We start from the raw sequence: 12,935 nt of genomic DNA on the forward strand, positions 1-12,935 counted from the left end.
ACAAACAAAAAGCATCTTGAAGGGGACGATGCATGTCAGATACTAAAAAGCATTTGATTGGTCAAAATTCGATAAGAAACTGAAGTATGAGGCGACCTGAAACAAACGTTGAATGATTTAGTTGGAAATGACAAACTGCAAGCTTTGGATGTTAATGTGAGTTTTATATTCTCTAAATGCTAATTTTGTCATTGTTTTGTACCACACTAGCTAATAAATTCCCTTAAAACTAACAGACAGAAACCAACATCTACTTTTTAATATTTTAATTTCACTGGAGCTTTAAATATTTTCTGTTTTACTCTTTAGCGCTCATCATCATCAAGGGTGCCATTAGCATCTGAATAAATTGAGCTGTGTGATATAATTCCTCTGCATAGTGCGGCATAGTGCGTCTGTTGCATATATTTGCCGTATATACATGTGTGGATGGTTTGCTTTCAGTGTGTGTGTGTGTTTGCTGGGTCTCAGCTGCTGTATGTAAGTCTGCCCCAGGAGGCGGCTGTCCTTGGCCCACAGGCTGCCATGATCTGGAACTCTCCGCAGGAGGCTTTACCACAGAAAAACTCACTCCTCGCCCTTATTTCTTCCCACAGAGTCAATGACTGTATTTTGCGAGTGAACGAAAGCGATGTTTCCGAGGTGTCTCACAGTAAAGCAGTGGAGGCTCTGAAAGCGGCCGGATCAATTGTGAGACTCTATGTTCGCAGGAGGAGACCGATGCTGGAGACCGTCACCGAAATCAAACTCATAAAAGGACCAAAAGGTTTCCCATTTACATTTACAATAAAGTCAGAGCTGCTCTTTATTGTTTACATTACGCGTATGTCACGGCAGTTGACTGATTACTAAAAAATAGTTTCTATTTTATATTTGCACTAGAAATGGCCAATATGGACTATATCACAGTATTTTCCGGTGATTTTTGTGATATCAGTGACAATATTACATGTGTATTTACTGAGAAACAAAACATTTCTGTCACTTTGGAAAGAGGTATTATATTTTCTATTTTTAACACCATATTTGAATTACTGTACGTCATAAGACTTTATAATTATGATATTGACACATGAGTACGAAGGAGATTGTATGAATGCTTTTGACAATTGTCATTAAGTGTCATTTTAAATGCAAAGAAGACATTATTTGAGATTTTTCTGATGAATATTTGAAAAAAACAAACACATCTTAACATGTCTTTTACAAAGACAGAATCAAGTAGAAGTAAAAAATAAAACATATGCTGAAACTTATCAAACAAGAAAACATATTAACATACAGTTGTGGCAATTTATATATATATATATATATATATATATATATATATATATATACATTATACATATGCAATATGGCTGTATATCAGCGCCAGCGGGGGACATACATTGGCACGAAGCCACAGGCCAATTTCCTTAGTGTCCCAGCAGTGACAATATATAGCCATATCGCACTGCTACTCGTATGATATTGCTCATTTATAAATGTAATATATACATATAACAGTTCATCATAATCATAATCATGTATATATAAAAGAAAAGCAAACACAGAGAGTCTAAAAACCCTTTTGTATGAGGAACTACTTTCTGCGCTAAACACATGTGGTCATTTCTTCTTTCTTTCTGTTTACTGAACTAGTCAGAACAGGAGATTATTAGAAACAGATGGCCAACCAAACAGTACCTTAGAGTTATACAAAGAGTCCCATCTCACACTTAACACACTAAAATTTACTTTGGTATAAATACAGCACCACAACATACAAAAGAGAGAGAGATCGACTTAGAATGTCACTCACCAATTTTCTAATATTTTGATCAGCTGTTGTTTGAAAATACGCCAATCTTTTCTTTAAGGGCTTGTTATGCGGTCTCTGTCACCATCTTGTGGATGGTGTCTTTATTAAAAATTATAAATATTTAAAATAGGCATTATCCTTTTAAATAAACTGCATAGATGCAAAATACATTCTCGCCTAAAAAGCCTCAGGAGTACATTATGTTGTCCAACAGCTGCAATATTTGTCAAACTGTGGTGAATTTATTAATCTGCTGGCACTCTTTGTGGGAGGAGTAATACAGAAGGGTGAAGAGGCTGTACGATTTCTGATAAAGTTGAATATTGTTGAATATTGCATGGCTATCAGCCAATCAGATTCGAGAACTAGACAAAACTGTTGTATAAATGTCTATATATATATATATATATATATATATATATATATATATATATATATATATATATATATATATATATATATATATATAGTACAATTAAAAACAACCCAACCCAAAAAAATCCAGATTGACTGATCCAGAATGAAATGCTGATGTTTTGTGGCAAGTTTTTGCAAAATTTGGGACAATTTCTTTATTCATTTTATGACCTCGAGAGCCATTGGTCTCTGTTATTTGTATAAATGAAACACTGAGAGAAACTCATTCTGTGGGACATGAAACCATTTCTGCCCACAAAAGTTTTTAGTCACTCATATAATGTAGTGGATTTGGAGTAAACGTAAGTCAGTAAATCCCCGCGAACTTTATTCATTGTAATACAGACCGATGTTTTGTTGCACTGTTCAGCCCTGACTATACTAGTTCAAGATTGTAGCAGATTCCCAATTGTAGCTTACAATCCTTATTATTGCATATTACTGCATGAAGACTATCTTATCTTTGTGGAAATTTGTTCACCAATAAATAGCAAACAATAGGATATTACCCAACCTTGCTTTATTTGTAGTTTGCATTCAATATGTTTTTGTGTGTCTTTTGTTTTTTACTTTCTGCTGTTATTAATGAAAATAAGCTATTGCGTACTCACATTCACATTGAGGATGGACAGATAAATGGAACACAATATTGAAAGTTCACTGAGCCCAAGAGTCATCACGTCCTTTTTGTTGGTTGTTGCTGTTGTTGTTGTTTGGGCGGAGCATTAACCAGAACTACATCCTGGGAAAAGACAAGGCTTTGATGCATTATTCAGAGCGCATAAAGGATGATGCATCACACATACACACACTAACAGCAGCGCTTGCACAAATTTGGAAGAAGAGCTTTGGGCACGATAGACACTTTAAATCTAACACGTGTTTCTTTTTCGAAGAAACCGAGGACCTAGATTATGCTTGAGGAATGTGTGTGTATGTGATGCTCTCAGAGAGTTTTAAATGCGCTTTTTATAACTAGATGTTGGTTAATATCAACTTCTAATGCTTAAACGCCATTGCTTCTGTTTAAGGTAATGACAAAGGGATGATAAATTGCATGGGTAGTCTGTTGTCACTGCTTCTAAGCTAATGATTTAGATTTTTCTTTTCTCAAAATCCCACAGGGCTCGGCTTCAGTATTGCAGGTGGTGTAGGAAACCAGCACATCCCAGGTGATAACAGCATTTATGTCACTAAAATCATCGACGGAGGTGCTGCACAGAAGGATGGACGGTTACAAGTTGGAGACAGACTGCTTATGGTATGTCTTATTGACCTCAGATCTTGTCTTATCAAAATTGGATGATAATTTCAGTGGGAAACAAATCAGGTCAGAAATTATAAGGATAAATATTTTGCATAAAGAAACTGATTTTTTTATTGAAGGAAAAGACAATTTACAAACAATAAAACAGCAAACATAACAGTTTCCTTCTTTCTAAATTTGTTTTAATCCAACCCCCACACCCGAGACCTAAACATCCCAAGTCAGCTTAACAGAATAATTAGGATCATATACAGTAATTACACAGTCCATGTCATGCATGTTGTAATAAATTGAGTCATGCATGTTGTAACATAACAGTGTTGATGAAAAAATAAAAAATAAAATAAAATAAATAAATAAATAAATATATATAAATATTTTTTTGGTTTGTTTTTTGTTTTGTTTTGTTTTATTTCAAAGCCATTTGCAAGTTTATTTTCCCCAGAAGTGTTTAAGCAGCACAAACTTGCAAAACCAAGTGTTTCATTCAAAACTATTTTATTTTATTTTATTATTTTATTTTATTTATTATTATTTTTATTTTGTATTTCTTTATTTACTATTTTATTTTATTTTATACAAGATCAGCTTTCCCTCACATCCAGTGTTGGGGTAATGCATTACAAGTAATGTGAGTTACGTAATAACATTACTTTTCTAATGAGAAAAGTAACGCAATACTTATAAAAATTAAGTAATATTTGAGTTACTTTTTAAAAATGTAACTTACTTTTACAGTTACTTTTTAAATTAATTAATTCACTTTAAAAAAAAAAAGTATTTGCTAAAATTATTTACTGAATTAAATTGTAATCACGTTGAATCACACTCATTGAGAGAACGAGCTCTCCCCGAGAAACAGACAGAAACCAAGGTGGCAGAGGTTTACATTTCTGTGATATAAGTATTCTCATTATTTTGAACACATGGAAGAAGAAGGGGTTTTACTGTCCAATGAAAAAGTGACTCAAGAGTAATGTAATGCATTACTTTCCATAAAAAGTAACTAAGTAATACATATATCTATAGTCTTTGAGTGTAAAAAGGTAATAGGTACACTCTCGCACTAGTAACGCACACAGTTTTCCAAAGAAGTGAAAAAGAATTTTGACTTTAAGAGCTGTAAGATAGAGCTAGCATAAAAAAAAATATATATATATATATATATATATATATATATATATATATATATATATATATATATCTGTTACCATCCGGAAGTAAGCTTTCTGGCAGATAATTATTTAGTCATAAATTTACATCACTTTTTAAAACTTGACCCAGTTTTTTATTCATTCATTCATTTTCTTGTCGGCTTAGTCCCTTTATTAATCCGTGGTTGCCACAGCGGAATGAATCGCCAACTTATCCTGCACGTTTTTACTCAGCGGATGCTTCTCACACAGTGACCTTCTCACTGTGAGGCGACAGCACTACCTACTGCGCCACTATGTCACCCCAGGTTTTTTACAACAGTGTAAATAACTGTGCAAGCAGGATAATTGTAATTGCATAGTCTGGATTCATGCATGTCAGAACAAAACAGTGATGAAGAAAGTCATATATACATTGATTTTAGTACAATTTTCCAAAAAAATATATATATATATAATTTTTCAATGATATATCTTAATTTTATTATAAATTTAATTTATTTATTTATTTTTCATTATGTTTTATATCTTATTTTATTTTTATTTATTTTATTTTTATTTATTTTTTATCTTTTTTTATTATTATTATTTTAAATTTAATTTAATTTAAATTAATGTATTAATTTATTTTATTGAATCTTTTTTATTATTTTATTTTACTTTATTTAAGATCAGCTTTCCTTCATATCCAGTGTTGGGGGTAACGCATTGCAAGTAACACGAGCTACATAAGTATATTACTTTTATAAGTAACGAGTAAAGTAAATTCTGTAAAAACACTGAAGAGCAATTAAATTTGACCGACACTGTTTCAATTTACTATAATCTTCTATGTTAAGCTGCTTTGACACAATCTACATTGTAAAAGCGCAACAGAAATAAAGACAGAAACCAAGATGGCAGAATTTTACATTTCTGTGATGGAAGTATTCGCATTATTTTGAACACATAGAAGAAGAGGGGATAGAGGGGATTTGAGCCACGGCTGGGGCAGTTGGCGTTTCTGCGTAGAGTTTGCCACTGTTTGCCAATCATTCCACTGTGGCGACCCCTGATTAATAAAAGGGCTAAGCCGAAGGAAAATAAATCAATGAATTAATTTATATGTTTGTGTTTGTTTTAGATCATGCAAATATATCCAGTTGACTTTGATACTCTCGGTTTATTTGTGGTGCTATGTTAATGTTTTCATTGTCTGATGTTAGTACAGTAGTTTATTTTCCCCAAAAGTGTTTAAGCAGCGCATACAAAAATTTTGTAAGTGTTTCAAACAAAATAAAGCAAAAAGCTCTGTCCATGAGCATGAAACGCATGAAAGCAGTGCTTAGAAATCTCCAGGAAATGTGCTGCATCAATAGTTGGCTGATTACATTTGTGATGTTTCGCTCTAGTGTCAGTGTCAAACTCCAACGCCTTTAATCCGGGGGGGTTGTTAAACTCTTTAAGACTGAGTTTGATTTAATTAGCAAGATCAGTGCTGTGTGTAATCCACTGGGCAGGACACATTTGGCAGTGCTGATTCGCCGTTGACCACTAGAGCGTAACTGTTTACGTAACTCGTTTGCCCGCTTAACACATCTTGCTTGTTTTCTTTTTCACCCAGGTGAATAACTACACTCTAGAAGAGGTGACGCATGAAGAAGCAGTGGCCATACTGAAGAACACGTCAGATGTGGTTTACCTAAAGGTCGGGAAACCCACTAGTGTCTATCTCTCAGACCCTTATGGGCCGCCTGATATCACACACTGTGAGTGACATTTCTTTTACTACAGCATATTCACTGTTCATTTGTAAAAATGTAGTAGTGATGAGCAAGCTTTTATACTGGTAATTACCTAATATGTGCAACAAACTCTCTCTCTTTTTGTGTTTCTCCAGCATTCTCACCCGCTATGGAAAATCATATCTCTTCCCCTGGTAATAATGGCACTCTGGAATATAAGTCCAGTCTTCCGCCCATCTCCCCCGGCCGATATTCCCCCCTGCCCAAGCACTTGCTGGGGGAAGAGGACATAAACAGGTTGGATGGTTTTTCCTTTCTACGGTAATTTCCTCCCTCTCTACCAGACGCCACTCCCCACAGGTAGATGTGTAGCCCCCTATCCCCTCCTCGTGTGTCCTGTGAAAATCCAAAACACAATCAAACAGCTTCATCACACCTTGTGATGGGATTTGTTTGGGATTTACTGTCCCATCCTTACTCCCTCTGTCTTGCTAGTTGCGTGTTGTTTTATGTTGTTGGGTTTTTAGTGATCCATGTTTGTTGTCAGCATCCAAAAGAATATTTTTAGCTCACTTTCCAGGTGAAATGAGCAATTTCATGAGAGCTAAACATTAAGCAATGTTAGAAGACTAATGATAGTAACAGGAGCAGATGATTCTTTTATACAGGCTCATTTTTGCACAGTTATTTGCGCAATATCAACTAACTTTATTAGGTACATCTTACTAGTACTGAGTTGGATGCCCTTTTGCCTTCAGATCTGCCTTATCTCTTTGTGGCATAGATTCTGTAAGGTACTGGAAAGGTACTGAAAAGGTACTGGAAATATTCCTCAGAGATTTTGGTCCATATTGACATGATAGCATTACACAGTTGCTGCAGATTTGTTGGCTGCACATCCATGATGCGAATCTCCCGCATATTCTAAAGGTGCTGAATTGGATTGAGATCTGTTAACTGTGGAGGCCATTTAAGTACAGTGAACTCATTGTCATGTTCAAGGAACAAGTCTGAGATGATTCGCACTTTATGACAAGGCGGGTTATCCTGCTGGTCATGGGATGGACATGTGAGTGACTGATTAGAAATTTCCACGAGCATTTCGACAGGTGTACCTAATAAAGTGGCCGGTGAATATATGTTTTGAACTTAATAGTTTGTTAGTTAACCCAAAAATGAAAATGATGTTAATTCCTCACACTCATGTTTTTCAACCTCCTGGTACCTTTGTTCATCTTTAGAATACAAATGAAGATGTTTTAGATTCAATTTGAGAGCTCCCTCATCCTCCACAGACAGCAAGTCATCCTCAAAACAGACCATATGCCTACCGTAGATCAATCTTAATATTATCAAGCAACCACAAAAGTTTTTTTTGCGCACGCATGAAACAACAACAAAAAAACTTTATGCGACAGTTTCTTTTTTTTTTTTTTTACATTTATTTATATTTGGTGTTTTTTGCCTTTATTGTGATCCAACAGTAAGACAGGAAGCAAAGATGGAGAGAGATAGAGACCCAATCCCAATTCTATTTTTGTACCCTTTGGCCCTTGAAATGGAGTGTGAAGGGGAAGGGCTTCAAAATTTACCCCTAAGAAATGGGACAGCACTACAACACCTGCACTAGTCATTATATGTCATCGCTTAATATGAGATCAGACGAGCGCGACTGCTGTAGTTATTCTAGTTGCGTTAACTTTTGGTATTTATCTTTATGAAATTACTGAAGGTGACGATATCATGTTATCATAACGATCTAATGTGGCAATAAGCTTGTGACTGTACTGTGCATTTACACCGTGGCCATATTCATCCATGTAAACACACGAAAACAGCATTTACATTATACCAGACACTGTAAAAAGGTAATTCCCAGCCACTAGACTTTTCTGACAGTGTATTCAAGTGTCATAGAGTGACAGAATGTTGTTGGACTGCTGTACAAGAGTTATTATTATGGACTGTAAATAGCAAAATTTAGCAGCTTTTTTTTTTTTTAAAGCATGACGATATAACATCAACGTGGGTATGACTGTATTAAAAAATATGCTTGTTTGTAGTAAAAATGTGAGAAAAGTGAGAAAAAATACTAATTTGTGCATCTCCTGACTTCCGTGTACAGCCATTTTGCTGTTGTAGATGGTGTATTCTGGGAAATTTTCTTACCCATTGGTTTCGAGTGTGGTCCTGAAAAATCTCAGTTTCAAGGACTATCTAGCCCTTCCTCTTAGCCCTACACCTTCAAGCTAGAGAAAATTGGGACACCACCCCAGAATCTATGTAGTACACAATAGTTACCATAAAGCAGAAAGTGGGCAGTATTATGAAAATGATTCAAAGTCTTAAATGGAATGATATCAGTGTGTGTCAACAGCATGAGCTTGAATTTTAGACGCTGGCTTGTTTTTTTAGAGACATATGTTCAGGACTGCAGGGCTATGTATTTGTTTGGTTCACTGCAGTGCAACCTGAACCTCAGAGGGATGTACACTCTAAGCATCATCCCGAGTTTTCGGGAAACGAAAAATAAACCACAATACCAGAACAGAATCTAAAGACTTCCTTGAGCAAAACTCTCAAGCAAACTCCCAGAGAACTGTGAATTCAGTATAGAAAAAAAAAATCCCAAAACGCCCCAATAGACTTCAGTTTTGATTAACTTGTCTTGCAGTCTGGCTTCATGATGTGTTAATAGACCCTGTAGTTGTTTTGGGCCTCTGAGGCTTTTGATAGCATGAGTGTCTAGCGATGGCAGCATTTTGGGCTGTTGCCTTTTGGACACATTGGACTTGCATAGCTGGATAACAATCCCAGAATTTCACTAGCCTTATTGGCTTATGGCCAGACTCGCCATAATAAGCTTCATCTATGCACAAGGGAAGCCTATTTGTTATTTAGACTAAATAAATACCCAAATTTAAACCTTCGCCATGTGTGTGACTATTTTGGGGAGCTATGATTTGATGTACCCTACTGACAAATACTGTAAAACAATTCGAGTTTCACAATAAATGCTAAGCATGCAAGTGGACTTGCATTCAAAACAAAGAGTATGACCTTTCCCTGAGGTGAAAGAGACAGATTAAACCCCCTCCTCTCAGCCGGAGTAAGAGGTTTACGTGGTCCGTGTGTTCGAGAAAACATAAGCCCATCTGGAAGTTCTGCCCCCTTCATCTCCACAGTGTTTTCCACAGGAGAATTGAGCACTCTGAGAAAATCAGAGGTCTTGCTTGGATATTAAAATATGGAACGGCAGACTATTGTGGTCTTCCATATCTTTTTTTTTTTTTTTTTTTTTTTAAGTTCGGAGGCTCGGCAGTTGATAGGAAGTGACACAAGGAATAGGCTGTTTCATGTGGATTTGCATAATAAATTTGAAGTTACACATTGAATAATTAATTATGTGTGACATCAGGCAGATGTTCAAGGCGGGGGAATAGACGTGTGTGTGTTCTTGTGTGCCGTTTTGGTTCAGGGGAAACGAAGTGTGTAGATGCAGGGTGTGTAAGAGTTGGTTATTTGCAAGACCGCACACATTTGTCTCAACATTATATGCGGAATGTTAAAAAGTGAAGGCGGCCAAAGCAACAGATATATAATGACAAGTGTAAGGAAATTAAAGCCCAATCCCAATTTTATTTTTTTACCCCTACCCCTACACCTTCCTCTTCCCCTTGGCCCTTGAAACAGAGTGTGAAAGGGAAGGGCTTCAAAGTTTACCCCTAAGAAACGGGACAGCTCTACAACACCTGAACACATCATTATATGTCATGGCGATCTCTCTTCCTTAACTGCTGTATTTATTACGGTTGCATTATTTTTTGGTATTCTTTAGGAAATCATCAAAGGCAACGATATCATGTTATCATGATGATATAATGTGGCAATAAGATTGTAACTTTACTTTGCATTTACCCCATGGCCATATTCATCTATGTAAACACTAGAAAACAGCATTAACATTATAGCAGACACTAAAAAGGTCATTCCCTGCCACTAGAGTTTTCTGACAGGGTTTTCAAATGTCATTGAGTGTCAGATGTGAAAGTATGTTGTGGGATTACTGTATACAGGATTTTTTATTATGGATTATAGATAGCAACATTTTTATATATATATATATATATATATATATATATATATATATATATATATATATATATATATATATATATATATATTTTTTTTTTTTTTTTAAGTTTTGTTGTTTTGTTGATGTGCTTGTTTGTTGTAAAAGTTCATAATAATGACAAAAAATATTAATTTGTGCATGTCTTGACTTCCGTATGCAGCTATGTTGTAGATGTATTCTGGAAAATGTTCTTACCCCTTGGTTTCAAGGGTGAAATCTGTTTCAAGGATTATCTAGCCCTTTCTCTTATTCTTACGCCTTTAAGCTTAAAAGAATGGGGAGACCCCTACCCCTTAAAGTGTTCGTGCAAAATGAGGGGTAAAACCTGGTTAATACTCGTCGCTTTCGCTAGTTCACTTGGTGATTGTGACATCATTGCGTTGTTTGAAGGGTTTGCTTTAGGTGTGTGAAACATGCTTTTAGCTGGCAGAGCGCACACATTTTTTTGAGACTCGAGCGAACAGTTCGTGTGGCGCCGCATTTGATTTGAGTTGAATATGAATCACTTTGAAGAGATTTTGTCTAAAACTTCTTTATGATCCATCCATCTGTGATCATAGGGATAACCAGATGACCAGTAATTCTTGCCTAGAAATTGCAACTGCCGTGGGAGCGGAAGAATGTTTTTGTTAAAAACTTGAGGTATAAGTTAATGTTAAATGTTAAAACTAAAAAGGCAAAAATGGAGACCATTTTTATTAGAGAGTTTTATTACAAAATTAAAGAATATGTTTTTCCACTATTCATAGGTTTTACAGTGATCTATTATTACAAGGTTGAATTTAAAACTATTTAATTGTTACAAAACTAAAAAGAAGTAACAAAATTATTTCTTTGATAACCGGAAAAGAGTATTTGAACCTATCATTTTCTATATACCTGTATTTCTAGGCTTTATTTGTGATAATAGTCAGGATTGATGGACCATTATTCTTTTTTGCATATAAGTAGGACAGATACTAACCAGACAGTAATGTGTGTACTGTGGAGTGGGCTAAATAAAAAATAAAAAACAACAACTCAGTTTTATTTAGTAAATGTACTTTTTTTTTTACTTTTATTCTTTCCAAAATAAAATATATAGAGACTAACATATATATGCATACATATATATAATATATATATATATTTAGAGCAACCCATGTTCTGTTGTAATTCATATTTTAATTAACTTTAAAGTTTAAAACTAAACTTAAAGAAAGTGATGCATCAAAGTTTGATTTAAATAATCTTGAATCTTTATAAAAATCTTTATAATCATTAAAATAATTGATTAAAAATAATAAAAATAATTAGTTTAAAAATCTTGAACAATATTTATGATATGACGTTCTGGAAACCTCCTGCTTCTATGTTTATCCGTCTGATTTTACCTTGCTTTCTTTTGACCGCCCCCTGTCGTTTTAAAGAATATTACAATGGCGAGCGTGTCAAGTATAAAAGCATCATCCATTTCGTGAGGTATGTCAGTCAGCGAAGGTCCGCGAGGTGGCACGAAGCTAAAGTATAAATCAGCCTTAAGGGGAAGGGCTAGGGGGAAGAACTGAGATTGAGCCTAAAAGACATACTACATTTTTAAAAAATCTGTTCTTTTCTATGTCTTATCTTTACATTTATACATTTAGCAGATGCTTTTGTCCAAAGCGACTTACAATTGAGGAGGCATTCAGGACAACAATGAGAGGCAGTGAGGAGGCAGTGGGTGGTTTGTCAAACCCACTCACATTTATGAAGCTCACTTCAAAAATGCACAGTGGAGTGATTGCAAAAAAGTGTTTGGTGCAAAACAAGTGCAAGTATCAGAAAGACGGAAGATTATGTTTTCTACAGGTGGTTTCTCAAGCCCACTCACCTGTGTGAGGCACACTTTAAATTACATAATACTTTGATGTTATTGTGTGATTTGGTTAGGGGAGAGAAGAGTGGGTCCCGGTTTTGGTCACAGAGTTTTAGGTGATCACAAAAGAGATGGGTTTTTAGTTGTCGTTTGACTGATACTAGTAAATATTTCCTTTATTATTTTTTTTACTATTATTATTTTGAGTAAATTGGGTAAAGATTTTGTTTTGCATCATTTAATAATGCATTGTAAAAAAGCATACAACATACAGCCAAATCACAAAAACACAAATGAAAAAGATAAAAATGTATATAAAGTTTGTTATTGCTTATAGCTGTTTACTTATACTGGCTAGGAAATCAGAAACCTTAGAAAATGAATATAGTATAAGACAGTCAAAACACACACACACACACACACACACACACACACACACACACTCACACATCTTTATCATCATGAATAATACAGCTTAAGGAGCAGAACATTCCATATTCACTTCATGCTCATACACACTCAGCAGTGCTGCCTTGGGTCACTGCTCAATTATTACTTAGCCCACCTTTAATAAACTGCACATTCATAATTATTAGATGT

At 35.0% G+C, this 12,935-nt stretch overlaps 1 protein-coding gene across 6 annotated transcripts in view; it reads left to right on the plus strand.

Annotated features, from left to right (window-relative positions):
* The window catches only part of dlg2 (discs, large homolog 2 (Drosophila)), a gene marked incomplete at its 5' end in the record, with an annotated part of 395,575 nt that overhangs the window by 260,460 nt on the left and 122,180 nt on the right, over window positions 1-12,935 (plus strand). For 5 of the 6 annotated variants that reach the window (NM_001443107.1, NM_001012378.4, NM_001443110.1 and 2 more), the window contains 4 exon segments: window positions 597-766; window positions 3,343-3,479; window positions 6,243-6,387; window positions 6,519-6,660. In NM_001443107.1, the coding sequence (NP_001430036.1) occupies window positions 597-766; window positions 3,343-3,479; window positions 6,243-6,387; window positions 6,519-6,660 (594 nt within the window). 6 annotated transcript variants of the gene reach the window in all.

This window comes from Danio rerio, chromosome 10, assembly GCF_052040795.2.
Source record: "Danio rerio strain M-AB ecotype USA chromosome 10, GRCz13ab, whole genome shotgun sequence".
NCBI lineage: Eukaryota > Metazoa > Chordata > Actinopteri > Cypriniformes > Danionidae > Danio > Danio rerio.